Raw genomic sequence first — 26,109 nt, forward strand, 5'->3', positions numbered from 1 at the left:
TGTAGTCTGGCTTTTTTATGATAGTTTTGGAGCAGTGGCTTCTTCCTTGCTGAGCAGCCTTTCAGGTTATGTCGATAAAGGACTCGTTTTACTGTGGATATGGATACTTGTCTATCTGTTTCCTCCAGCATCTTCACAAGGTCCTTTGCTGTTCTGGGATTGATTTGCACTTTTCGCACCAAACTACATTCATCTCTAGGAGACAGAATGCGTCTCCTTCCTGAGCGCTATGATGGCTGCGTTGTCGCATGATGTTTATAATTGCGTACTGTTGTTTGTCAGATGAACGTGGTAACTTCAGGCATTTGGAAATCGCACCCAAGGATGAACCAGACTTGTGGAGGTCCACAATTTTTTCTGAGGTCTTGGCTGATTTCTTGTGATTTCCCCATCTTGTCAAGCAAAGAGGCACTGAGTTTGAAGGTAGGCCCTAAAATACATCTACAGGTACACCTCCAATTCAGTACACCTCCTGTCAGAAGCTAATTGGGTAATTGTCTAAAGTCTTGACATCATTTTCTGGAATTTTCCAAGCTTATGGAAAATGTATGTTAATAAGTATGTCTCGTATGCCAATAAGACGTTCTGCAGATGTCTTTGAGATGTTTATGATTTAGAATGTTTGCAAATCTGATCTTTGTAATATGTTTAGCAGATGTTAATTAGATTGTGATGCTTCCAGATGAAAAGTTCTAAAACAGACATCTCGGAGATGTACGTGTGCTATCTGGGGATGGTTTCCGCCCCCCCCCCCACCCCAAAAAATACAATAAATACTACTACACTGATGGTTTATTTTTGAAAGGGAAGGTACCAGTTAAATGTTTGGACACATCTACTGATTCCTTATTTTTACTTTTTCGACATTTTATGTTGTATTAGGTCACACAATGTCCTGAGTGTACTGTGGTTGCAGCTTAAGCTTGAAATGGTTTTATATAAATCAAAACTATGAAATAACAAAAATGGAAGTATGAAAATAATGAAGTCAGCACAAATATTAAACAGATCTTATATTTAAGCGTCTTCAAAATACGTCCAAAAAATCCATGGTAGTGACATGATACTTTTTTGTTAGTGTGGTGTGTTAGCCTTTGAAATTAAACACAGATTCCATTTCAACATTCTTTATTGTTTGGTTTATATCAAACTTTACAAATGGAGTGAAAAGTTAACAGTTATGGTGGGTTTTTATTTTACTTTCCAAAGTATATGCCAAAGTATTTATAAAAATTGTGAAGTAAATTCAAATTCATGCCCACAGGCATAGGCACAAGACAACAACAACTCACTGTCACTTTAAAATATTTTACCATGCCAAACAGGTTTTTCCAGATGTCAAACTTTTGTTCACTGTCCACAATATAGAGTATTCCCTCAGAAATGAAAACGACAGTAGAGTAAAAACGCAAAGAACATAATAACAACAAAAAGATGTGATCAAACAAATAGATGATAATAAAATAAATACTTTAAGTAGAACCACCCATCTATTTATTTATCTAGTAACCAGGAGCAAATGGAGGTGGATTTAGGTACTCTACTGGTAATTCACTATCTACAAATTTAGGAGTACCATCAGATGTTTGATGTCCTACAGCTGGACAGTTTTCAGGCAATTCTTGATAGTCATTTTCCATCACTTGCTGAGGGTTCAAATTATAGTTCTCCAGTGTTGAAAATGTATCGTCCTCTTGACATACATTTTCAGTTATCTCTTCATATTCGTGGTCTTGAGATTGACTGCGCTTCTTTTTAAACTTTTTCTTAATTTGAGCCAGGCTAATAACTGGTTTTGGCTGTTGTTGGTGTTTCTGTTGGGTACGGTTGTTTCCATTGTCTTCACAGGGTGTGCTGGGTGGCATTTGCTGTCTGTCAGATCTGTCTTCCTCCACTGTAGTTAGTGGCCGTCTTGGCAAGGAAGCTCTGGGCGGTAACGGTGGTGGTATGTCCTGGATTGGTGTTATGGAAGTATGTATTGTTCTGGGCTTTGGAACAGGCTTTGGTTGCTGTTCCTAAAACAGATACATCCACCTGTTAGGTGAGTTAGTTCACCTACAAGCAAAATTTCATGTTGAAATGTCCAGACCCATATGATTTACTTTCTTCCGTGGAACACAAAAGTAGCTCCACCGTAGCTCTCAAATCCCATTTGTGTTTGCGTATATTCAAATGCTGCGTGAAGATGCGTCACGGCAGGTTTGCAGTCAAAAAGTTAGCAACATGCTTATAACTACCAAAAAAACAGCTCATTCAAAAACATCCATCAATGCAAAAAACCCTCCTTTACATAAGATTTAAAATCATCTGATTATTGTCTACATTCGACGTCAAAACGTAAGCAGTCATGCGCACAACACTTGCGCACACTGGATAAGCCGGTGAGAACATGGGTAAAGGTGTTTACATGCAATGCGAAATCAGAGTAATGGGCAAAAAAACTGCTGATTGGTTTTTGCTTAAAGGAATAGTTCACACAAAAATGAAAATTCTCATTTACTCACTTTCATGCCATCCTAGATGTGTATGACTTTCTTTCTTCTGCTGAAAACAAACAAAGATTTCTAGAAGAATATTTCAGCTCTGTAAGTCTATACAAAGAAAGTGAATGGTGACCAAAATTTTAAAGCTCCAAAAAGCGCATAAAGGCAGCATAAAAGTAATCAATAAGAATCCAGTGGTTTAATCCATGTCTTCAGAAGTGATATGATATGAATGGGTGAGAAACATATCAATATTTAAGTCCTTTTTTACTGTAAATTCTCCTCCCTGCCCTGTAGGTGGCGATATGCACAAAGAATGCTTATCATCAAAAACAAAAGAAGAAGAACGTGAAAGTTCAAGTGAATGTGGATATTTATAGTAAAAAAGGACTTCAATATTGGTCTGTTTCTCACCTACATCTATCATATCTCTTCTAAAGACATGGATTAAACCACTAGAGTCATATGGATTACTTTTATGCTGCCTTTATATGCATTTTGGACCTTCAAATTTCTGGCCACCATTCACTTGCATTGTATGGACCTACAGAGCTTAGATATTTAAAAAAAATAGTTCAGCAGAAGAAAGTCATACGCATCTGGGATGGCATGAGGGTGAGTAAATGATGAGAGAATTAAAAATTTTGGGTGAACTATCCTTTTAAACCGTTTATGACCTTATCCTGATAAAGGAAAACAGTTTAAAGCATTTACATGACCACACAGTTATCGACTTATAGGTGTAAAATTGTGCATGTAAACACGCTCAGTAATGTTAAATGTCATTGGTTTTGCGTGTCACATCGCAGTTTCCTGACGTGGCAAGTTTGCACTTATGGAAATGTGAGAAATAAAACTCCTTTTGTGCTCCACAAAAGAAAGAAAATCATATGGGTTTGGAACAACATGACAGAATTTAAATTTTTGTGTAAAATGTGTAATAGAAAAATGTGTATACTATATAATTTACCTCCTTTAGGTGGAGATTATTGTCTACTTTATAGTGTGAAATAGCACATGAAAATCTATGAATTTACATTTAGAGGTCTATCATTTGGCAATTAATGATGTTGGTGTATTACCATGCTCTGTAGATGTAGAGTGGTCAATTCTGTCTCTAAGCTGGGATAAAGTCTTGTTGTAGGACTTGGCGGTAGCGTAGGTGATTCATTTTGGAAGGCTGAAGTCGGATTGTTTTCAGAGATATTTGAGTGTGGTGATACATTTGCTTGTGTGAAGGAATTCAGAAATCCACTGGGATCAGGGTGCAAGTCTTTCTTTCTGGGAAAAAGCAACTCGACGTAGTCATTTTTGCCACCCTGTGAGGGAATGAGTCAGACAACAAAATATTTTTACACACATCAAGATTCACTACCTGCTATACAAAGATTATGATGTTAATGGAAATAAACATGTCTTTAACCCTTATCATATTGTTGGCTGGGTAAACAAACTTTTAAAACACATACTCATAGATTTAGATCTGTATTTTGAAATTCCCCAGCTGAAGGTGTACTGTAACAGATACACTATATTGCCAAAAGTATTCACTCACCCATCCAAATAATTGAATTCAGGTGTTCCAATCACTTCCATGGCCACAGGTGTATAAAATGAAGCACCTAGGCATGCAGACTGCTTCTACAAACATTTGTGGAAGAATGGGCCGCTCTCAGGAGCTCAGTGAATTCCAGCGTTGTACTGTGATAGGCTGCCACCTGTGCAACAAGTCCAGTCGTGAAATTTCCTCGCTACTAAATATTCCACAGTCAACTGTCAGTGGTATTATAACAAAGTAGAAGCGATTGGGAATGACAGCAACTCAGCCACAAAGTGGTAGGCCACGTAAAATGACAGAGCGGGGTCAGCGGATGCTGAGGCGCATAGTGCGCAGAGGTCGCCAACTTTCTGCAGAGTCAATCGCTACAGACCTCCAAAGTTCATGTGGCCTTCAGATTAGCTCAAGAACGGTGCGTAGAGAGCTTCATGGAATGGGTTTCCATGGCCGAGCAGCTGCATCCAAGCCATACATCACCAAGTGCAATGCAAAGTGTCGGATGCAGTGGTGTAAAGCACGCCGCCACTGGACTCTAGAGCAGTGGAGATGCGTTCTCTGGAGTGACGAATCACGCTTCTCCATCTGGCAATCTGATGGACGAGTCTGGGTTTGGCGGTTGCCAGGAGAACGGTACTTGTCTGACTGCATTGTGCCAACTGTGAAGTTTGGTGGAGTGGGGATTATGGTGTGGGGTTGTTTTTCAGGAGCTGGGCTTGGCCCCTTAGTTCCAGTGAAAGGAACTCTGAATGCTTCAGCATACCAAGAGATTTTGGACAATTCCATGCTCCCAACTTTGTGGGAACAGTTTGGGGATGGCCCCTTCCTGTTCCAACATGACTGCGCACCAGTGCACAAAGCAAGGTCCATAAAGACATGGATGAGCGAGTTTGGTGTGGAAGAACTTGACTGGCCTGCACAGAGTCCTGACCTCAACCCGATAGAGCACGTTTGGGATGAATTAGAGCGAAGACTGCGAGCCAGGCCTTCTCGTCCAACATCAGTGTCTGACCTCACAAATGCACTTCTGGAAGAATGGTCAAAAATTCCCATAAACACACTCCTAAACCTTGTGGAAAGCCTTCCCAGAAGAGCTGAAGCTGTTATAGCTGCAAAGGGTGGGCCGACGTCATATTAAACCCTATGGATTAAGAATGGGATGTCACTTAAGTTCATATGTGTCTAAAGGCAGATGAGCGAATACTTTTGGCAATATAGTGTATCAGGCCATCACACAAAACAGTAGGCATTTGAACCAATCGTGACCTTTAAGAATTGTATCTGGAAAATCCCTACCTGTTCGCAGGCCACAGTTAGTAGTTCATTATACGGCATAATGGGGTTTCTGCGATGAAAGGCCACCAAGTCATAGAGTGAACGATATGCCGATGTCTCCCCAACTATCACAAACTGGTTATCAGGCAACAGGTCAATCATGAAGTGTCTGCAGCGATCATCAGCTCTAGGGGAAAATTTATATTATGTAAAAAGAAAAAAACTGCAGTCTTTGTAGAATGATCCAACATGAGCACTCAGGAAATTGACATGTTGCTTCCGAAAGTTCATGTAGCTGTGGTGCTACCGACTGCACGTCATGATAGTAGGAAGTAGTCACGTTCAAATAGATAATGGTGAGCACGATTTAATTCAATATATAATGATTAAATAATAATAAATAGTTATATTTAAATAATTATAATTAAAATAGCTATATTTTTAAAAATAGTAATACAGAAAATTAAAATGCATTACATTATTCTCTGCATTCGGATTTGTGCTCCATCAAGCTGTGTTTGTACGCAAGATCATGTTCTCATCTTGTGTTGTCTGCTCTCGGTATGTGTGGTTTGTTCTCTATATAAGCTGCGCATTGCCTATTCAGCTGGAGTTTCGCTTACTGCCCCCTGGAGAAAACAGGTGGTACTTCATGCTTGAATTATTTATATGGAAGGAATATTCCTTATATGGTCCGGGAACATGATTAATTGCGTTAATTTTTTTAACACATTATTTTTTATATAATTAATCGCACTGAATTAACACGTTAAATTGACAGGCCTATTTACAAAAAATACAACTGTGGAGACTTTCACCTCAACGACACTTCCAGATTCAGCCACTGGGAGTAGTGGTTTGAATTTCGCCCAAAACGATTTCAGTAGCAAAACATTCAACCTCCTGTCTCCCAGTTAACTGTGTGATCAGTCTGAATTATTAAGTTCAACCTTGGGAAGACTGAGCACATACTTGATTCACGTCAAACTAGGCGATTTAAACAAATAGTTCTTGTGACTAAAACTGGGGGGGTTGCAACCCATCTGTTCTGATAGGGTCACGGACAGTAGTGAAACTTGTTAAAATGCAAATAATAAAACACAACTGACTATATAATCATTCAGAGAACACTCCATTTTGCATTTTGCTGGGCCTGTGCAGTCCATGCTAATATAAAGAACTTTCAATGTTTGGTTTTAATGGAATATTCTGGTTTTATTACAAGTTAAGCTCAATTGACAACATTTATGGCATAATGCTGGTTACCACAAAAATTCATTTTGACTCGTCCCGTGGTTTCTTTAAAAAAGCAAAACTGAGGTTTCAGTGAGGCACTTACAATGGAAGTGAATGGGGGCCAATCAGTAAATGTTACAATATTCACTGTTTCAAAGTTATAGCAACAAGACGTTAACAAAATGTGTGTTAACATGACTTTAGTGTAATAAAATCGTTTACTAACATTTTTTGTTTAATGTAATATCCAAATTTACAACTTCGTTGCCATAATGCCATAAAAACAAAATACAGCTCAAATAATACACAAGTTTTAACAGAATAATTCATTTAAGTGCTTATATAAAATCATAAGCTTCATATTTCTGCCTTTAAACCCTCCAAAAATTGGCCCCATTCACTTCCATTGTAAGTGCCTCACTGTAACCTCGATTTTGCTTTTTTAAAGAAAACGAGGGACGAGTTGAAAGAAATTTTTGTGGTAATAAACATTATGCCACAAATGCTGTTGACTGAGCTCAACTTGTACTGAACCCTGAATATTCCTTTAAGGACATTTTTACTTTTCCTCAGTAAACAATTTTGGGTCACCACATCTGGGCCTTGAAGCAAAACCAGTGGAGAACCACTGAATTAAACCACTTCATTTTATAATGAAGATTGTCAAAGCCGGCCAAAATGACCACATTCACACTGACTTACCGATAAGATAGCGTGTATCCCACCCTACTCTCACCGACACGGATGAGGAAGTAACCTGGAGGTTTGCACATCAGCATTTCCTCTGCCGCCCTATAGAACATTTAACAAAATACTGTAGGTTATCTGAAATTTACAAAACGCTCAGGAACCTGATTTTCTGCTCTATGACCTCATCATGTAAACATCATGACAACATGAGCAATCAAGCACATGTTACACACTCTGTCTGCTTATTTTTAAAATATTCTGTAATGGTAGCAATATTGGGACATTACTTCCTGGAGATAATGCCGTGAAACCATTCTGGAACAATTCCATTCTTCAAAATGCAGCTGCGCTGGAATTCTGTGAACCAGCCGAACACGGCTTCACTGTTGTCATGAGGTAAAGGCACAGCCATATATATTCAGTGTGTCCTAGTGCCAAAAAGAATCTGATAGAAAGATATGCATTTCAAAAATATTTACTTATTCACACAATGTAAAAATGTTTGGACAGACCTACACAGCCTTAATGATTAGGCAACTATTTTCCACATGTTAGAATATTAGTAAAGACCATAGGCTAATATAAGTTTAATTCATTAGTTAATGGTTAACTGTGCAGGTTACATTTTAATCTGAGGACAGCATGGAGGAAGTGATGGAGATTTATTTAGAATAATAAATGTGATATTTAGAATCGGTTCAGACAATAACATATCTTTAATAATTAAACTCATGACTCATGAACTCAATGTTACTATCCCTTAAAATGAACCAACTTGTTTAGAGTGAACTTTACAAAAAAAAAAAGGAAGTTCCATTTGGCTAAGCAGATTAATTTGCATACATTTTAATATTATAATGTTAAATTAGTAACATAGTTGACATGGAAGGTTGTTGTGACATGGGAAGAAATGACTTACCATTGAAACTAACGAACGTATAATATAGGATAAACCCTTCAAGATCTCGTCACCTTTCAGTATCATTTCGCATTAATAAACATTTTAACAATGTTTGATATATTACCCAACTGACCCCAAAACACTGCATCAAGCCAATCTGGACAAGAATACTTGTAAGTATATTTTAATACATTTTTGTTTATTGCTTACCTGCGAGGAACACGGTTTAGTGACGATAGACGACTTGACCTCACCTGTTAAAAATGTAGGGGTGTGCTTTAAAAACAAAGGCCACCCCTTTCAGATCACTTTATCAAAATATCCAGCTCTAGTTAGAAGTCTACCAATGTAATAACCGATGATCCAACATAAGGATTGTACAGACGTGAAACATCACCTAGTGCTTAAAGCTAAACTTTACGGGCTGTCTTATAATATGAATATTAACTAAATGTCGATGACGTCGTTTAATTACCTTCTGAAGCGTCCAGTCACTCATCTTAATTAATATTAATGAGTCAAGCCTTCAAGCCAAGATTACTTCCTCCCATTTACCATCGGACGTCACATCATGTCATTAATATTCATGAGCCATGCCTTCACCGTAGTAGCATTTGTAAATTCGTACGCTGGAATCTAATAGATATTTAAAATGTAGATGTTTTTTTATTTGTTTCACTTTCGTTTCTATACTCAAGAATGTCTCAACAATATCTGTTTTAACATGTTTAGAATATGAAGTGGCTTGTAAAAAAAATAAATAAAAAAAAGTGAAAAACAACAAAAAGTGGCCCTATTTTATGTATAGTAGGCCTACTACATTTAGTTCGTGTGATGAATAATTTTGAAATATAATTTATAAAACAGGGTGATCATACATACACAGACTTTTTATAAAAATTTATTACACAAGAGAGTGGAAAAGAAACTTATGAGGCATTTTAAAATAATTGACAGAAAAAAACAATGCATTCACAGAAAAGTCTAGTTAATGAACTGGTATTTCTTTGGTCCCCATTTCATGGTGGCTTTATTATTACCATATTCACGTGATATACCATATTCGACAGCATTTCCAGTGGCACCATATCCAAATCTTAATGGTACAACCATGGTGTTTTCTGGTACTTTCTTGATGCCAAATGGAATCAAATAATGGAAATAAAAAATTAAGACATATTTAATAAAGCATCAACATCAATCATTTCGTGATGTTATATCTCAAATGATCCACTATAACAGTCAGTTATAAAGTTTTTGATGCAGTGCACCATTTGACCAATAGGTGGCAGGCTTGACACAGTCAAAAATACTCCATGGAAAACTTGCACTTTTAATGACTTCATTTGCCCGGGAATCATTAATGCCAAAAATTTGAGGGAATGTTGAGGTATTTCTACCCAGCACACAAACGTATACACTTTCCATGTGGTATAGCATTTATTAAGCTACTTATAACATTGTTTCAGTGGGGAAATGGGGATATAGCACCTCAGGAGAAATGTCAGCTAATTATTTTGAAAGCTTTGGTAGCGATTCAAGGGCGTAGATTTGGCTTGAACATTGGGGGGGTTACAGTGTGAAGAATTTACATGGGGGCCGGGGGGGGGGGTTGCTTTGTACTTGCATGTTTTTATTATTGGGTTGGTTACCTCCCCTATTCCCCCTGGAATCTACACCCCTGTAGAAGGTACAGAAAACGCTAAAGAAATACCTAAAAATTTAAATTAATCTTCTGTGAGAAAATATGGCTTAATAGCTTGAGATTTGGAGTGAATGAGAGTATTTGTGGAATGTTGACGGATGGACATCTTTCCTTCTCTCTCATCGCCTTATAAGCTGTTCAGCTCTTGAAGTGTCTGATCCAGGACTTGATGCATTCCAAGGTTTTCTTCTTTAGCACTAGATAATTTTTCTAAAAAATGAGATAAAGGAAAATAATTAGATGCTATGGCCATTTTAATGTTAATTTAGAAGATTAAAATGCTGCTTAGTGCCCTTGTTTAGTGATTAATGTCTCTTAATCCACAACCACACAACAGTGTTGGAAAGTAGCTACAACATCAAAATGAATTTGGTATGTCATGTATAGCATTCAGATACAATAACATTTGTGTATGAATAATTTTTCAATAGCCAAATGAAAGAATCTTTCATCAGTGAGGATTAGTATAATATTACACAAACATACGTAGAAGCTGTAAATCACTCATCATGACTGAAATGTAACCTTACCTTTGAAGAAAGTAGAGTAGAAAACCGGCAAAACTATCTCATACGGATCTACACTAGCATATATGATTATTTTTTTAAATTAAAAAAATACTTCCAAACACTTAATTGTGGTCTAAGCTGAGCCTTAAGCCCAAAGTATACTTCTGATTTGACGCAAATGCTTACAGTTGAACGTGAGCCTATCAAAGTATACTTCATTTTACTGAAGTGGTTGACGCATGTGCACTATGACTACTAATGTTGGGTTTCCATCCAAAATGTTTTGCATTTTTTAAGCGCATTTCTAAAAATGAAGTCTTCAGAAAATACAGCTGAATGACCTCTCCCTGCTTTGGGGACAGTTTTATTTGCAAGATTGGAGCAAGTATCTCATTTTATTAAATGCATCCACGATATAATGTGGGCTAAAATATCTGCAATGCCCACACGCCGCCAGTCTCCGCGTATCTGGGAGCGCCCGCTCTCAAAACTGTTCTGGCGGATTGTGAGGACCCACTTTATTGACCAGCTGTGGGTTAAACACTTCTGATGGCAAGCGCTATGTTCAAATAATTGTGTGCCAAGGTCAAACCTTTTGGTGGGCTAGTCACATCAAGCTATAGCACACTCATAACACATGCATGAATGGTCAAAACACATCATCGTTTTGCAAATAAACCGTTTCCATCACTTTATGCACATTTGAACTAATGTGAAACTCTTGAAAATCCACCTCCTCCTCCTAGCGCATTAAATTTTAAGCAAATTTAGAAAGTTTATTCACATATCAAGCGTTTCCATTCAGGACTTGTTATGCGCAATTTCAAAATGCAAGTTACTGGACTATTTCTCCTCAGGAGTTTAGACACATAAAGATGTTTTTATATTCTTCGGATTTGAGTTATACAAATGCAGGTATCTCCTGACCTCCTTACAGATGCACTCTTGATGTGCACATCCAATGTTGTTTCCACATTCGTCTCCTATTGTTTACTTGCAATTACATCTTCTTATAGCGCTTCTTGGTGACCGGCTCAAATGTGAGTGTTGCCACCTTGTGGACCCACTAATTAGTGCAAATAATTTCAGGCGCATTCGCATTTTGCGCATTTAAAGACGCACGGTTAGAAATATTGGGATTTGCGCGTTCAGCGCTCAAGCACTCTGCTGATGACGAAATCTGTGAGTGTCTGACCGAAGTATACTTTAGGCTTTATAGTCCTATCAATAATTACACTGGATCCACTCGGTCCTCATAATAAAGTATTAACAATGAAAACAGACTGAAAGTTCGAGAGACTGAAATGGGACCACGAGATCATTTTTATTGAGACTAGCATAGGCATGGCACATTGAAGAGAATGAGGCAGACGTGAAGAAAGTAGCAAGAAATATGAGATAGCAGAAGACATCACAGGACAGAGATGCGTCTACAGGGAGGTCATGTCATTGAGAGCATGGTCCAGCTCCTCAGAGATGGCTTTATATTTCAGCTTCTGAGCATAGAGTTCATCTGAAGATCAGCAGGAAAAGCGGGAAAGCGAAACATGAAAAGCAGCAACGAACAAAAACCAAATGGAAAAAAAGAGAGACAAGAGAAAGTTAATGGGTATGGAAAAGCTACTCAAGAAAACGTACTATGAAGCTCACAGAGATCGTGGTATACATTCTATCTGGTTAATTGCCAATAACACTCTAAGCAAATCATATGACAAATGAGGATGGTAATGACTCTAAAATTTCCATACGATTTAGAAGATATGCTCCCTAGTTATGTTTGCTAGTCATATAGACCTTTAATAAGCAAATGCATAGTTCAGTCCTGTAAAGAGCTGACTTGCGCTTGTGTAGGAAACAGACATACTTTAATGCTCTTGGTACAGAAGCAATATTAGGCTTGTTCAAACTGATTCCATATACTCAGTCGAATATATCAACTTCCAATGAAGGGTTCCAGCAGTTGAAACACAAGCTTGTTGGAACTCTGACAGAATTTATCTAAAACAATATGGTGTTGTGAGTTTCAAAAGGTTTTATAACCGTTATATAGACAGGGGAGGATGACCTGTCTGTGACCTGTATAAACTTGTCCATGCAGGATTTTTGAACGATTCTTACTTGGTCATTTCTGGTGAAAAGGTGAAAAGTTCACTTAACCACTTGGTCTTCACTAAAGCAGTTTAGTGTGAATCAGAGCAGCAGTGTTGGGGAAGCAACTTTAAAACTGTTGCTTCCAAAGCTACAAGCTAATAATAATTTTAATGATTCAAATAAATATAGTTTTTGAACCGATTTGCAAGAACAAACAATCCGAATCAAATGGTTTGCTAAAATGAACCAAACCTCTGAAAGCTAGCTGTTTCAGTTAAAGCTCTATTCCACACTGAGCTTCCACACTTGACACAAAAATATTTGAAACAACTAATTAATGTGTTCGTACCTTCCAGGTCATCGATGGATTTTTCCAGTTTGGTCACTGATCTTTCTGCAAACTCTGCACGGGTCTCAGCCTAAAAAACACAATAAGGATGTTGCAAAAGTTGAATCAAGAAATTGGGCACAGGGAAGAGCTACTCGTCTTTGACCTTGATTAATTTATTTGCTTTACCTCCTTCAGCTTGTCACTAAGAACCTTGATTTCTTCTTCATACTTGTCCTCTTTTTCTGAGTACTGTAACATACACAAACAATGTTACAGCCAATCCACTTCACATACCAACACATTTAATAAATCAATGAAATTCATGCTCTGATGCAAAAGAGTTGGGCTTCCTAAGACCAATTCTTTTATATTCTTGAGGTAGGTTGCACACATAATGAGAAGTAGCCTGCCACGTTGCGTCACATGTAAGATAAAGCGATGGCATAGAATCGTTCTGTATGCTCTAGCTTAATTTAGAGTCAACTATGGGTAAGGTTTAACTTGACAATCTCTCCAATAAAGATAAATAATTTTGATGGAATAAATCATTATTGCACATTGAATTTATCACGTTGGTGAATCTGGCAATATTTTACAAGTCTTTGTTTGCTACATAGGTAGCTATGTGGCAGTAAAAGTTACATAGTAACTATCTATATAGTAAGCGAATGTTAGCTTGCTAGCCTGAATGCTAACTAAACAGGTTATCTGATATGTTTGTGTCTAAAAGCCAGTTTGGGGCCGAATTTGATGGAAGAATTTTGAGAAGCCCCCAAAATCGCAGCCGGATGCCGTTGATGGACGGCAAATGGTGGCAGCAGCAGAGTTCAGAGACAACAATGGTTTGGAATTTTAGGATGTTGTATGTTGTCCGTCTACCACTACCGGTGTGTAGCCCCTTTTGGTGCACTCAGACTTGTGTGAATGCAATCAGTTAGGAAGAAGGTGTTTACTTACTTTCTCTGCCTGAGCCTCTAGGGATTTAAGGTTGTTGGTAACATTTTTCAACTCCTCCTCCAAATCGCTAGCTTTGCTGCAAGCATTCAAGCAGAAAACACAATGTTTTTAACCAGCCAATCACAAATACCTATACTTTAGTCCACCAAATTGTTTTGAAGTCTGCAAAGTGTGAGAATTGGCAGGCTATACCATTCTGCAACTTCGGCTCTCTCCTCGGCTCGTTCCAGCTCACCCTCAAGAATCACCAGTTTACGGGCCACCTTTAGACAAGACAGAGTTCAGATAAAGAGCTTCAAATGTCAAACATCTGGAAGCAGTGTTACTTCAGATGCTTGTAACTCACCTCCTCGTATTTGCGGTCAGCCTCCTCGGCAATGTGCTTTGCCTCTTTCAGCTGCATTTCCTGAATCTCCATCTTCTCCTCGTCCTTCATGGCGCGGTTCTCAATTACCTTCATACCTCTGGAGGCGAAACAGTGAAATCAGTGGTCAATAATAAAATTATTAAGGGACATTGTTGATGGCCTCTTCAGATATTTATGAGAGGTATACAAATTTATTTCATAACCAAACAACTGCTTCTGAGGATACAGGTAAAACCCCTTGAGGTCTTGACTTGGGAGAACTGTTAACTGTCAAGCTAAACCACACAAATGGGGTTAAAAGTAACCACATTTTCTCTTAATAAGATCTTTCAATCACATTGTGCTAACTTTTTTATACAATCAGCTTATGGATTGTTCTCCTAAAATAAAAGATGTTCTGGAGGCTAAAGGTAGGGTATACCTAGTTTTTCCACATGCCATTACATCTTGTGCTAGTAGGGCATTCTAGCCTTTTAAAGTGTACTCTTTTTTCCACAATACCATACAAAAGCATTCAACACACACCCACTATGACTGCTTTGTGATACTCTTTAGTACAGTGAACTCCAGGCTGGAAAACTGGGCTTCGCAAGGACTGTACTGATGATGAAATGTAGCAGCACGTGGAAAACCGAAATATACTCCAGCCTAACAGCAATTACAGCATTTGGTTGAGAGGGCTGATGTCCACGAAAAGCATGGTATGTATTGGAATCAGGGTTGCAACCATGTTTGTGCCTGAAGAAACATAGCCATTCATTGCTCCCTCCAATATTTATGAATGAATGCTCAGTAGGAGAAGACTTCCATTGACCTCTCGCTCTCGTCTGCTGCTTTCTCAGCCTCTTCCAGTTTCTGCAATGCAGTACCCAGCCTCTCCTGAGCCCGGTCCAGTTCCTCCTCCACCAGCTGAATCCTGCGGTTCAGAGCCGCCACATCGCCTTCAGCCTGTTGACAATGAAAGGTCAAAGGTTAATATGGCAGGCAGGGATTCAGAGGTCCCCGTGTAGTAGGAGCCTAGACACAAGTGTACAAAATGTAATATGTAAGGGTTAATATACAGTCAACTGGTCATTATCGCAAAACAGCCTAATGTGAAGAGAAGGGGTTTTGTATTACCCATGAAACAGGAACAGCTGGGATAACAGGCAATTATACAGTTAAGCAGTCATTATACAAAAATATTTGACCATAGAATGGCATGACTGATCAATCAGAATCAAGTACTCCAGAGAGCCATGTAAACCTTTTATAGTAAAAAATGATGTCCTGGCATTTTTCTAAGTCTGTTGGGACTAATTCACAGGAATATGAACAATGTTTACACGTCAATAACAAAGGATCTTTATAAAGTACTGAGATGATGCAAAATAGATGTAATCAAAATTGATAAAATGAAACTCACTGCACAAAGCGCAACCACGAATGGAAAAAGAAACAATTTTTACATCCTTTTACGACCGCAACCCTGTTGCGATTCAAACAAAGATTGGCCTCAGAATGAACACAATGGTGCCTCTGTGACATTTTTCTGTTTAAAGAGACCGCACAGCCAAACTGCCCATTTACTGAATTAATACTTGCACTATAATTATGACAAATATCACCACGGCTCTCTTACAGTGTGGACGCTCAATTGAGCAAGCACACAATCCTGTCAGAATAGTTGGAAAATCTCGCAGCCAAGTAGTTGTATATGTGTTTAAAATTTGAGTGCCTAGGAAAAAAGAGTAAGAGGAAACAAGGCATATGGGAAAACTCAAATAGAGCCAATCCTTTCTTAGCCATTTTCTGATCACACCTTTTCAGTTTTGAGTCTGAGCTACTAGTGTTTCAACCACCAAGCTCCTGGAAGTAAGGCTTCCTGGCTACAGCTTTGTTTCAACGGAGCATTTGGAATGTAAACAGTAGTAAACAGATCAAGGATTAAGTAACACACTACTTTCAAGGTTATATTTATAGCTGGTTTACTACTGGATGGCATAAATAGGTCTAAGCTTTATTAAATACATAAATTAATGTAATACATCATAGTATACTCTATGGGTATCGGACTCAAAAACTAACTGCAATGTCTAAACTTAAATTTACACCAGTAGTGCATTTGAATAACACCAGGTTCCTGCTGCCATCCCGCAAAAGAAAACTGTGCCTGGAAAAACAGAATATGCATTTTCTCAATGGTAGATGCCAAAACATAATTTCACCCAGAATATGCTATTCATAACCGTGTCTGATATGCCATCATTAAAAAAAATGGTGGTCACATGAACATTTGCTTGCACATATTTAATGAGCATATCAAATAAAGAGTGCTTTTCACCCAGTAAATGATGACATGAAGTTTTATTTTGGGTGAACAATCCCTTTAATCCCTCTATATCTGAGCAAGAGCATACTGAGGGCGTAGGAAGTATTAACCCCCTCCGAATAAAAGGGCCACATTTAAAGAGGGGAGGAGAAAAAATGCACAGGAAATGGACACACACCACATCCTCTCCCCTCCCAACATGCTCATTCAGTTCAGGGTCAGGATACTCCCTCATTAGCCATGCCCTTTCCTTAGTCACCATGTTTGCTGGCTACTTTAGATGCAAGCCATATATGGTAAAACAAGCTCTGGAGAATGCTTGTGGTGAGCAAGCATTTTTAAAACAATCACCCTGGAGAATATAAAAAAAATAAATAAAGGCACTTATGAAGCCATGTGTTATCAGGAAAAAAAGAGGCAAGCAATGTCAACTACAGCGTCTGGAAGCCCTGAACAGTTTATCAGGCACTAAGCAAACTTAAATGGCACCTATTTGTGCTGTTAAGCAGCAAGAATCCCAGATCCATGGATTCCCAGCCTGTTTACACTACAGTACGAACCTGCACAAACTAGACCAAGCCAAAGGGAAATCTGCATAGAAGTTATTAAGAGTCCTTATGTGATTTTGTGTCTAACCATGCTGTTTTTCAGTTGCTTTTCTATGTAAACATGCATAGGTTAAAAAAATGTCCATTTTTAAAAAAGCATATTGATACCCCTGCGTTCTGTTATATTTTTGCGTTGCATCTTGCTTTTTTAAAAAAGGTAGGAAACATAGCACAAGAACACATTCCGTCTGAACAGCCCCTAAGGCCACGTCCAAACGAATGCGTTTTCGCTTGAAAACTCAATTTCACTATGTTTACACCTCCACAGATCTGCATTCTTTGTAAAACAAAAAACGGATTAGTGTGGATGTGGCCTAAGACAAACAGATCTTATTAGAACCACAATGACGTCCATGTCCAAATGTCAAATTATACATTTAAGGTTGAAATGTGAGTAAATAACCTGGTACTTCGGTTGCCGTATAGAAGACTTGCTTCTGTGAGAAGGGACAGTACCTACTATCATGTGTGACACTGAGCAAACACTAAAACAAACCCTATCAATATAATGACCTTTTTATGGGCTGATATTATGAAAATAATGCCTCATTAATCAGATTAAAGTGTAAATGAAGTACAGTCTCTCTTGTTAATAAAAGAGCCATATTAGAGAGTGTTGTGTAGGTGCAAAGTTGTTGCCAATTTCTAAACTGTGGTAACATTACAGACTAAGTATTATGGAGCAAGCTTCCTTCTGTATGACAAGACTTTTAAAAGACATGCAAAGGAGGTTCTGATATCCTTTTTAACACCATGGGAACTGTCAATGAAAATTGAGGCTTTGAGCTGCATTCTTCTGTGCAACTTGCTAGTATTTCGAATTAGAAGCAATAGTACTGATTCCTTTCCCATTTCTAAAAGCCTTTGGCTTGCACGGTTTGTAAGGCACTACCCTTATAAAGCTGCTTTGGAACTTCATATATTGTGAAAAGATCTATAGAAAATAAATGGAATTGAATTGTGGTTTCACAACCATTGGAAAAACTTTGCATATGGTCTCAGTTATTTTTCTGACATTAAGCACTACTATGAATTATGACCTGCATGAATTATGATCATCATGAAGAGCTAAAAGTTCATGCCAGTCCCTGTCATGATGACAACGGGCGGCAGCACACTGTTGTGGAAAAGACTTACTTAAAGTTCCACCCCAATGAAGGAAACAGGGAGGTTCGTGTGGAAGTGGGATGCCGTGAGAATTGTCTGGAGTGTGACAAGCAGCTGTTAATACATTTAATGTTTTGATTGGTAGGTTTATATGAACACAATCCTCCAAACTTTACTAAGACCTCTATTAAATCTAACAGACAACAGATACAAAAAATTTAAGTCGTGGACAAAGACACATTGTTGGTCTTCATACATTTGAGGAACATACTGATCCTTCTAAACATGACTTTAGTGAAGCAGTCCCAGTTTCCTGCTGCATGGTCTTTTGAGAACGAAAGAGGGTCCACAGGAAACTCAAAAGTGGAACAGAGACAACATCTTGACTCAGTTCCTTTGGGAGCTCAAGACGGGGCCATGGTAGTTAACAGTATGTGACATCCTCTCTTGAACAGATGGTTCAAAAAAGTCTAGTTCTTCTGTTTGAAAACTATGAATCCTAAATTTCCAGGTTTAATATAGAACATTCTTTGCATACAGCAACTTGAGCTTAAGGGTTCCTAGGGATGAGTCATTAAATTTAATCAAATGGATCCTCTATATCCCCCAAGGAGTATGGGGGAAGTAAACTTTAAAAACATGCATCTTGGCATCTAAAAAAAAAAAAAAAACATTTCACTAAAATGCTTCACATAATCTGCCATATAGAACCATCTTTGGAGTTGGATCAATGAACTGTTCAAGTGTCAGGATGGATGGATGGGTGGATAAATGGATGGAGGGTCCAATATGTGTAATATGGCTGAATCGACATGAATACATTAGGTTATACCAATGAAAGCCATTTAAAAGAGTCAGATCAAGTATTACTAGCTCCTTTAGGTGATGGATGGATGGATGGATGGATAGTACAATAAATGTAATATGGCTGGATCAACATGAATACATTATGTAATACCAATGAAAGCCATTTAAAAGAGTCAGATCAAGTATTACTAGCTCCTTTAGGCGATGGATGGATGGATAGATGGATGGATGGATGGATGGAGAGTACAATAAATGTAATATGGCTGAATCAACATTAATAACATTAGGTTATACCAATTAAAGCCATTTAAAAGAGTCAGATCAAGTACAGCTCCTTTAGGTTATGTATGGATGTATGGATGGAGAGTACAATAAATGTAATATGGCTGAATCAACATGAATACATTAGGTTATACCAATGAAAGCCATTTAAAAGACTCAGATCAAGTATTACTAGCTCCTTGAGGTGATAGACGAATGTATGTAGGCCTATGTATGTATGGATGGATGTATGGATGAAGAGTCAAATATATGTAAAATGGCTGAATCAACATGAATACATTAGGTTATACAAATGAAAGCCATTTAAAAGAGTCAGATCAAGTATAGCTCCTTTAGGTTGTGTATGTATGGATGGATGGATGGATGAATGGATAGATAGATAGATATCAATTATACATTAATAAGTACAAACTAAGATAACTAGGATATGCATTAAATACAAAGCAAGTTCTGCAAAACCCTGAATAAAACACTACAGATGCAGTTATTCAATAAAATAAATAAAAAGCGTATAGTGATTTGTGAGACTTACACTCACAAATGCTAATATAAGCCTGTTTTTAAAAAGCGTTAATGCCAAAAAAAAAAAAAAAAAAAAAAAGTGCGTAAAAACCGTCACTTTTATTCCCTATATATATTTTCCAGTTAGATTGTCCATCTTGAACCAACGCCTTTCATTCCACATGAACCTCACGTTAGCATCCAGGTCCAACTGTTCACCTAAACATGCAATTATCGTCTTCAAAGGAGCATGAGAGCTTTTTATAGACGCTTGTCTTCACAGAGGCACCATGTAGAAGAGCCCAGAGAGTAGGGGAAAAATGAGAATGAAGAAGACAGAAATAAGAAGAGGAAGTAAAGTTTTTTTCTCACTTTCTCTCGGAGCTCCCGTTCATTGTCCAGCTCGCGCTGTAAAACTAAAGCCCGGTCTTCTGCGTCGTCCGCTTGTTGTTGCAAAGTTTGGATTTTTCTCTTAACAGCGTCCAAAGAAGTCGCACCTGTCATTTTAACTACTTTATTTAAATTATATGTACTACTAGAAACAAAACGAACTGCTATTTTGATAATACAATATGTGCAAAGACGCGAAAAACGTTCTTTTTTTTTTCTTTTTTCTTTTTAAAAACGATTAAAAAAAATAAATACGTCTCAATTTAACGCTTACAAAAATACAATCCCGAAAATGCGTTAAAATAACGGAATGGTGCCGCGCTTGAATGGCCAGTGCAAAGAATGACTTAAAACTTAAAACTTGAATTTCAAGTCCGGATCAATACAAAAAAAGGTTTGATCAACAAAGAAGCTTTCACAGGAGGTTATTCCCGTCTCATGGAGTCATTGGAATGTTACGTGTGGGATTTTAAGGAAGCAACTTGAACAGAAAAGTTACTAGTATGTAGCCGTCCTGACGACGTCACAATGGGCGGGCCGCGCGGGAACGCTATTCAATTCAGCCTCGTTGTGTCTTAATTTCTTTTCTTTCACTGGATTTGCGTCACATTTTACATATACTGTAGTAGTAACTCAATAGCTCAGTGATTATAGTTATTATAGCTGTTTTTAGCCAAATATTTCTTTAGTTATTAACATTTTCATTACTGTTTTAGGATTTGCCATTCAGTTCCACAGATTTTATTTCAGAGCTTCTGCTGCGATACATAAAGTGAAACTTTTTACTAACATGATGTAGCCATGTTGGCTCTGAATTATTATTATTTTTTTTATTATTATTATTATTTTCTCCCCTTTTCTCCTCAATTTGGAATGCCCATTTCCCAATGTGCACTATGTCTTTGTGGTGGCGTAGTGCCTCGCCTCAATCCGGGAGGCGGAGGACGAATCTCAGCTGCCTCCGCGTCTGGGACCGTCAATCTGCACATCTTATCACGTGGCTAGTTGAGCGCATTACCGTGGAGACGTAACACGTGTGGAGGCTTCAGCTATTCCCTGCGACATCCACGCACAACTCACCACGCGCCCCACAGAGAGAGAACCACATTATAGCGACCACGCGGAGGTTACCCCATGTGACTCTACCCTCCCTAGCAACTGGGCCAATTTGGTTGCTTAGGAGACCTGGCTGGAGTCACTCGGGGTGGTAGTCAGCGTCTTTACTCGCTGAGCTAACCAGGCCCCCTCAAGCACATTTTTAGTATATCTGACAAAACCATTTTTGAGTCCATTTCTAATAGTCAATTTTCATCTAAACAATTAATACCTGCAATGGGTTTTAGAGACCTACAACTAACTATTTGCATCTTGATGTTACACACCATTTCTTCTCTCAGAAATGTGCTTTTGTTCTGAAGATGAGGCAGGAATCTCAAAGCACTGATTTCATTAGTCACAGGAGTGTGGCCCTCTCCGTTTGCTTTTGCCACATTCTTGGGATTCCAGAGCTTCTGCATGGCAATTGAAGCCCCAATCTCCCCTGCTGTTCCAGTGACTTATCAGTACCAGGCCTCTACAATCCCTTGTTCACTGAACTCATCGTGAAAAGCCTTGCATGCATTGGAGTATATTTTTCCCTTTCAATACTCTTTAGGTGCTGTGAATTCAGATATATAATTAGTTTACGGTTTCCTCTAATGCATGACATGTGGTAGGCTTGTCTAGAGCACATTTTCAGGGCAAAGCTCCAAAGAACTGAAATAGTGGTTGTGTCCCCAGCTTCAGGCCTCTCTCAGTCTGCCCTTACAAAAACTAGAATGTTCTACAGGAAATTATTCTAACACAGAACTACTGCATTTGTCTTGTTATTGGATAAAGTAGGATATTCTGATGTTCCGTAGCAATAGCTGTGTGGTCAAGGGACAAAAAAGCAGAGAATGAATCATTTTCAATTTTCAATAATGAACATAAAGAAAAGCGTGTACTAACATTGTGTTTCACATCTATTTCTATCTGACCCTTAAAAATAAATGTATTGGTGTGATCCTAGTGTAGTTTTAGATGTTACCAAATGAAGCACATTTGTTAGGTTACAAAACATTGTTATAGTGGATAAGCCTTGCATGGCCCAAATGAATTTACCCCATGCTGGAATCATTAGGGATTCACAAACAACCTTTTTGCCCATCCTTAGCTTCCTTCTCAAACTATGCAGTCATTTCCTTTGAGGTCATAGTAAGGAGGAACCTGAGCTTATCAGAGTGGTGGGCAGGATGTACAAACTCAAACCAGAGGTGTGATTACAGCAAGACTTAGATCTGGGAGAAGCAATAGTAATTTATGCATTGTAGTCCTAAGGCCAAGCAAGTTACAGGTGGAGGTCATTCACTTTATGTGATTTGAACATAAAATCATCTTTTCCATTACGATGAGATAATATGTAAATTTTTGAAGGCATTATAAAAGCAATATTAAGGAAAAAGGTATTTCAAAATATTCAGTGAAGATTGATTGATAATTTTTCTTGTGTTGACATGTTTTACAGAGGTAACTTTTTACTGCCCGATAAATTCCCATTAATTTAAATGGTGCCATTACCCAGAAATTGACTAATTGGGGTGGAACCAACAGTGAGTAACGGAAATAAAAGAATCTTAACTAAGCAGCACAAATGACTCAAGAAGTTTAAGAAGAATCATGTATGGTTCAAATGATTCATTCTGATCCGGTTTTTTTTTTATTTATTAACCTTAGTCTATAGGAATGTGTCACTTACGTCAGCAGCTTTTTTCTCAGACAGTTCCAGTTTCTCCTGGGCGTCTTTCAGGGCCTCTGAGTATTTGTCCAGCTCATCTTCAGTCTGTTTGAGCTTTTTCTGCAGGCCGGCCAGCTCATCCTCAAGCTGTTTAAGGAAGAGTGAATAAACATATAAAACTGCACTGCACACATGAAATTATATAAGGGAATGTTTCTGGTCTCGTAATACTGTCTATATGGTACAATCAGTGATAATTTAGTGACAATCAGTTTGACTAATACTTTTACAGATATTAACACTTTTCTACTTAAACTGTGATCGCTTCTTCAATATCAGGTCTACAGATAAGTGAGCAACATTAAACTGATTAAGCTTAACAGTTAAGGCCAAAGTATACTTTGGTTCAGTGTTGGGTGTAATCTAATTAAATTTTTAGTAGAAGAAGTAGTTTAATGCATTACATTTAAAATTCTTGTATTTAGATTAAAGTTACCGACTTTCGATTAATTTAATTACTTTTAAGTACATTACTTGGGTTACACATGACTTATGTTCATATACTTCGGCTTGCATTTCTGTGTCAGCAGAAGAGACACTAACAAGTCATTGTTGAGGAGAAACACGTGGTTTCAAGTGTACGACTTCTGTGTGACAATGAACGAGGAAATATAAACATTATTTAGAATTTGTGGAGCGGAAAAAGAAACTTTCGTGATAAAGAGTTTTTAGAAAGTAACTTAAAAGTAATTAGTAATGTGATTACTTTTAAAATGAAGTAATCATTAAAGTCAGTAATCTGATTTAAATTTTAGATTAGTAGTGAATTACTTTTTTTGGAGTAACATACCCAGCGTTGCTTTGGTTTTCCGCGTGCCGCTTCTTCTCACGCACAGTGCGCGTGACGCAAATTCCTTCATCAGTACAGTGTACGCAGACTGTTCACATGCAAGCCAATGCGCAAGCGTCAAACGTGTCTGTATGGACTCGTGGTCAAAAGAGTTTAGGCTGTATACTTAGTTTTTCCGCATGCCGTTTCGTCTTGCACACAGTCGCGCTTAACATTTTAAAGTATACTCTTTTGACCGAGAGCCCATATGGATGTGCATTTGACGCGCACTACAACTGATTTGTGATACTATTTTAACACAGTCAACGGCAGACTTGCAAAGACACTTACTGTACGCCACACATAATGTGCTTGTGGTGAAATTTGTGTCATGTGCACTGTGTGCGAGGCGTAGCAGCATGTCTACTTTGGCATAATACTTTGAAAGACTGAGCGCTCAACCGTGCGCAAGACAGAACACCACGTGGAAAAATGAAGTATACCCCTGCTTGTAGACATTGTCCAAAACAAATCTGAAAATAAATGTGCGACCATTTAATTTGCTAAAAAAAAAAACGCAACATTAAAATTACATAATTATAATGCACAACTATAAATTGATTAAAAAAAATTCATTGTTTAGTTTTTATATTTTTAAATATATTAATAATTTATTAAAATAATGTAAAAAATATATTGTATTAAATTATTCATAATGCATATATGTATCTTTTATTTGTGCAGTCTAATGATTATTTATTTTCAAAGAGCAGTAATAATACAATTCATTATGCTTTGAAGAAATTAACAGACGTCGAGAACTAATGGTTTTGGACACCCACGTTATATCATAGGCTGGCTCTTTGGTGTGGATTTAATTTTAGTCTGAGGTAATCAGTCATATGACAGTAAGTGAGATAAATACTCAAAAACACTTTACTAATCTATGGCTATCAGTTTGGCTGTAATCTTATGCTCAAGAGAGGGTCTGTTAATCTACTGGGATTCCAGACAGCCTGACTTCACTTTTCCATTTATAACCTGTGGTGTTCTGAATAGTGGAACAAATATCGGTGTATTGACCTGTCGTACTTTAGAGAAGCTACAGTAATATCACTTACTGGCTGTTTGCAATGAGCAAACAATAAGTCTTCAGCTAGCTGTTATCCAGACCGACTTTCCAGAATTTTCCAATTACACACAAGCACATAAAATAATTAGTCAAAATAAACCATTTACATGGTTGTGGACTGAGTAAATTCGCCATTGTATTGTATTGTGGACACTTACTGTACACCGTACTTGAAAATATATTAATTGAACTGGATTAGAAACAAAATACCAAACCAAGTGGCATCTGCAAACAAATGATGCTAGATCTTATCTTAACTTTTCTTGTCCATTGTTTGGGGATTACTGTGAACCAACTGGTCCCAAGGTAAGTTTTAGTGGATGTATGAAGTCAATTCCTTTGAAGTTCACACAGGTGTAGTTCATCACCATTAACAATGGACATGTTCCACTAATGTTTGACAACCAAAAAGTGTCCAAAGTATGCTTGTGCTATTATTAAACCATTTAAGGGTGGTTTAAGTGTTTTGGGGCCATGGAAGGCCAACCACATTACATAATATTAAAATCCCAAATCAGAATTTTATGGAGACCCTAATAGCATTTCTTTTAACAAAATTGTACAAAACAAGTAGACATTGTTCTGAAAGACACACAATTGCAGCTCAAATGCATATTTGGTGTTCAGGTATGAAGTCTTGGCACACTTTACAATCACATTATGACCTTATCTTTGAGTAATGTTGTTGCCAGGACTTTTGTTTGGACCTCTTAATCTTTCCATGTTGCTCCGAGGTACCTACACACTGGATTTCGATCTAGATTCTATTTATTCTATCTGGATTTAATCTAGATTTTTATCTGGATTCCATTTAAAGTCTATCTACTGTCTTCTGTATATTTTTCTATCTGGATTCTATTTGGATTCTGTCAAGATTTCTGTGTGAACTACTATCTGGATTCCATCAAGATTCTGTACTTCTGATTTTCTATTGGTTTACCTGCTTGCATTTTTCCTCTGCTGCCTTCTGTTCCGTCTCGGCCTGCTCTGCACGGTCGATGGCGTTCTCCTTGTCCAACTTGAGCATTTGCATCTTCTTCTTGATGGCCTCCATGGTTGCAGGTTGGTGTAGTGTCTGGGTCAAAAATGAAATTCAAGAAAGATACAACTGAACTGCAGTTCTTGGTCCTTCAGCTGAAAGTGTCACCAGACAAATGGATGGGAGGCAATTTTGAGAGCAAGCAGAAGTGAGATAGAGAAGAATGCAGCTGATGCTGCCTGAAACCAAGGCTGCTACCAATACATACAAACACTCTAATACACACTCACACACATATTCCCCTTCAC

The 26,109-nt window shown here is 37.9% G+C and overlaps 2 protein-coding genes across 5 annotated transcripts; both read right to left on the reverse strand.

Moving 5' to 3' along the window:
• Positions 1–1,117: 1,117 nt before the first annotated feature.
• On the reverse strand, positions 1,118–8,885 carry hsh2d (hematopoietic SH2 domain containing). Its single transcript, XM_051693099.1, has 6 exons — positions 8,351–8,885; positions 7,527–7,684; positions 7,252–7,341; positions 5,335–5,500; positions 3,566–3,802; positions 1,118–2,015 (listed from the first exon to the last, which is right to left on the reverse strand). Exons 2-6 carry the CDS (start codon positions 7,649–7,651, stop codon positions 1,503–1,505), a joined length of 1,131 nt encoding a protein of 376 aa, XP_051549059.1. The 5' UTR covers positions 7,652–7,684; positions 8,351–8,885; the 3' UTR covers positions 1,118–1,502.
• A 140-nt stretch (positions 8,886–9,025) lies between these two features.
• LOC127437937 (tropomyosin alpha-3 chain-like) lies at positions 9,026–26,079 on the reverse strand. 4 transcript variants are annotated; one of them, XM_051693106.1, is made up of 9 exons: positions 25,763–26,079; positions 22,883–23,008; positions 14,915–15,048; positions 14,080–14,197; positions 13,926–13,996; positions 13,734–13,809; positions 12,963–13,025; positions 12,795–12,864; positions 9,026–10,055 (listed from the first exon to the last, which is right to left on the reverse strand). In XM_051693106.1, the coding sequence occupies exons 1-9, from the start codon at positions 25,874–25,876 to the stop codon at positions 9,973–9,975; spliced, it is 855 nt and encodes a 284-aa protein (XP_051549066.1). In that variant the 5' UTR covers positions 25,877–26,079; the 3' UTR covers positions 9,026–9,972. The 4 variants fall into 4 exon arrangements, with proteins under 4 accessions (XP_051549066.1, XP_051549069.1, XP_051549065.1 ...); XM_051693105.1 differs by lacking the exon at positions 9,026–10,055 and adding an exon at positions 11,660–11,867 and having other exon boundaries at positions 25,763–26,073; XM_051693109.1 differs by lacking the exons at positions 22,883–23,008; positions 25,763–26,079 and adding an exon at positions 20,089–20,558.
• Between the last annotated feature and the right edge of the window lie 30 nt (positions 26,080–26,109).

The sequence above is a fragment of the Myxocyprinus asiaticus genome, chromosome 49 (assembly GCF_019703515.2).
Source record: "Myxocyprinus asiaticus isolate MX2 ecotype Aquarium Trade chromosome 49, UBuf_Myxa_2, whole genome shotgun sequence".
NCBI lineage: Eukaryota > Metazoa > Chordata > Actinopteri > Cypriniformes > Catostomidae > Myxocyprinus > Myxocyprinus asiaticus.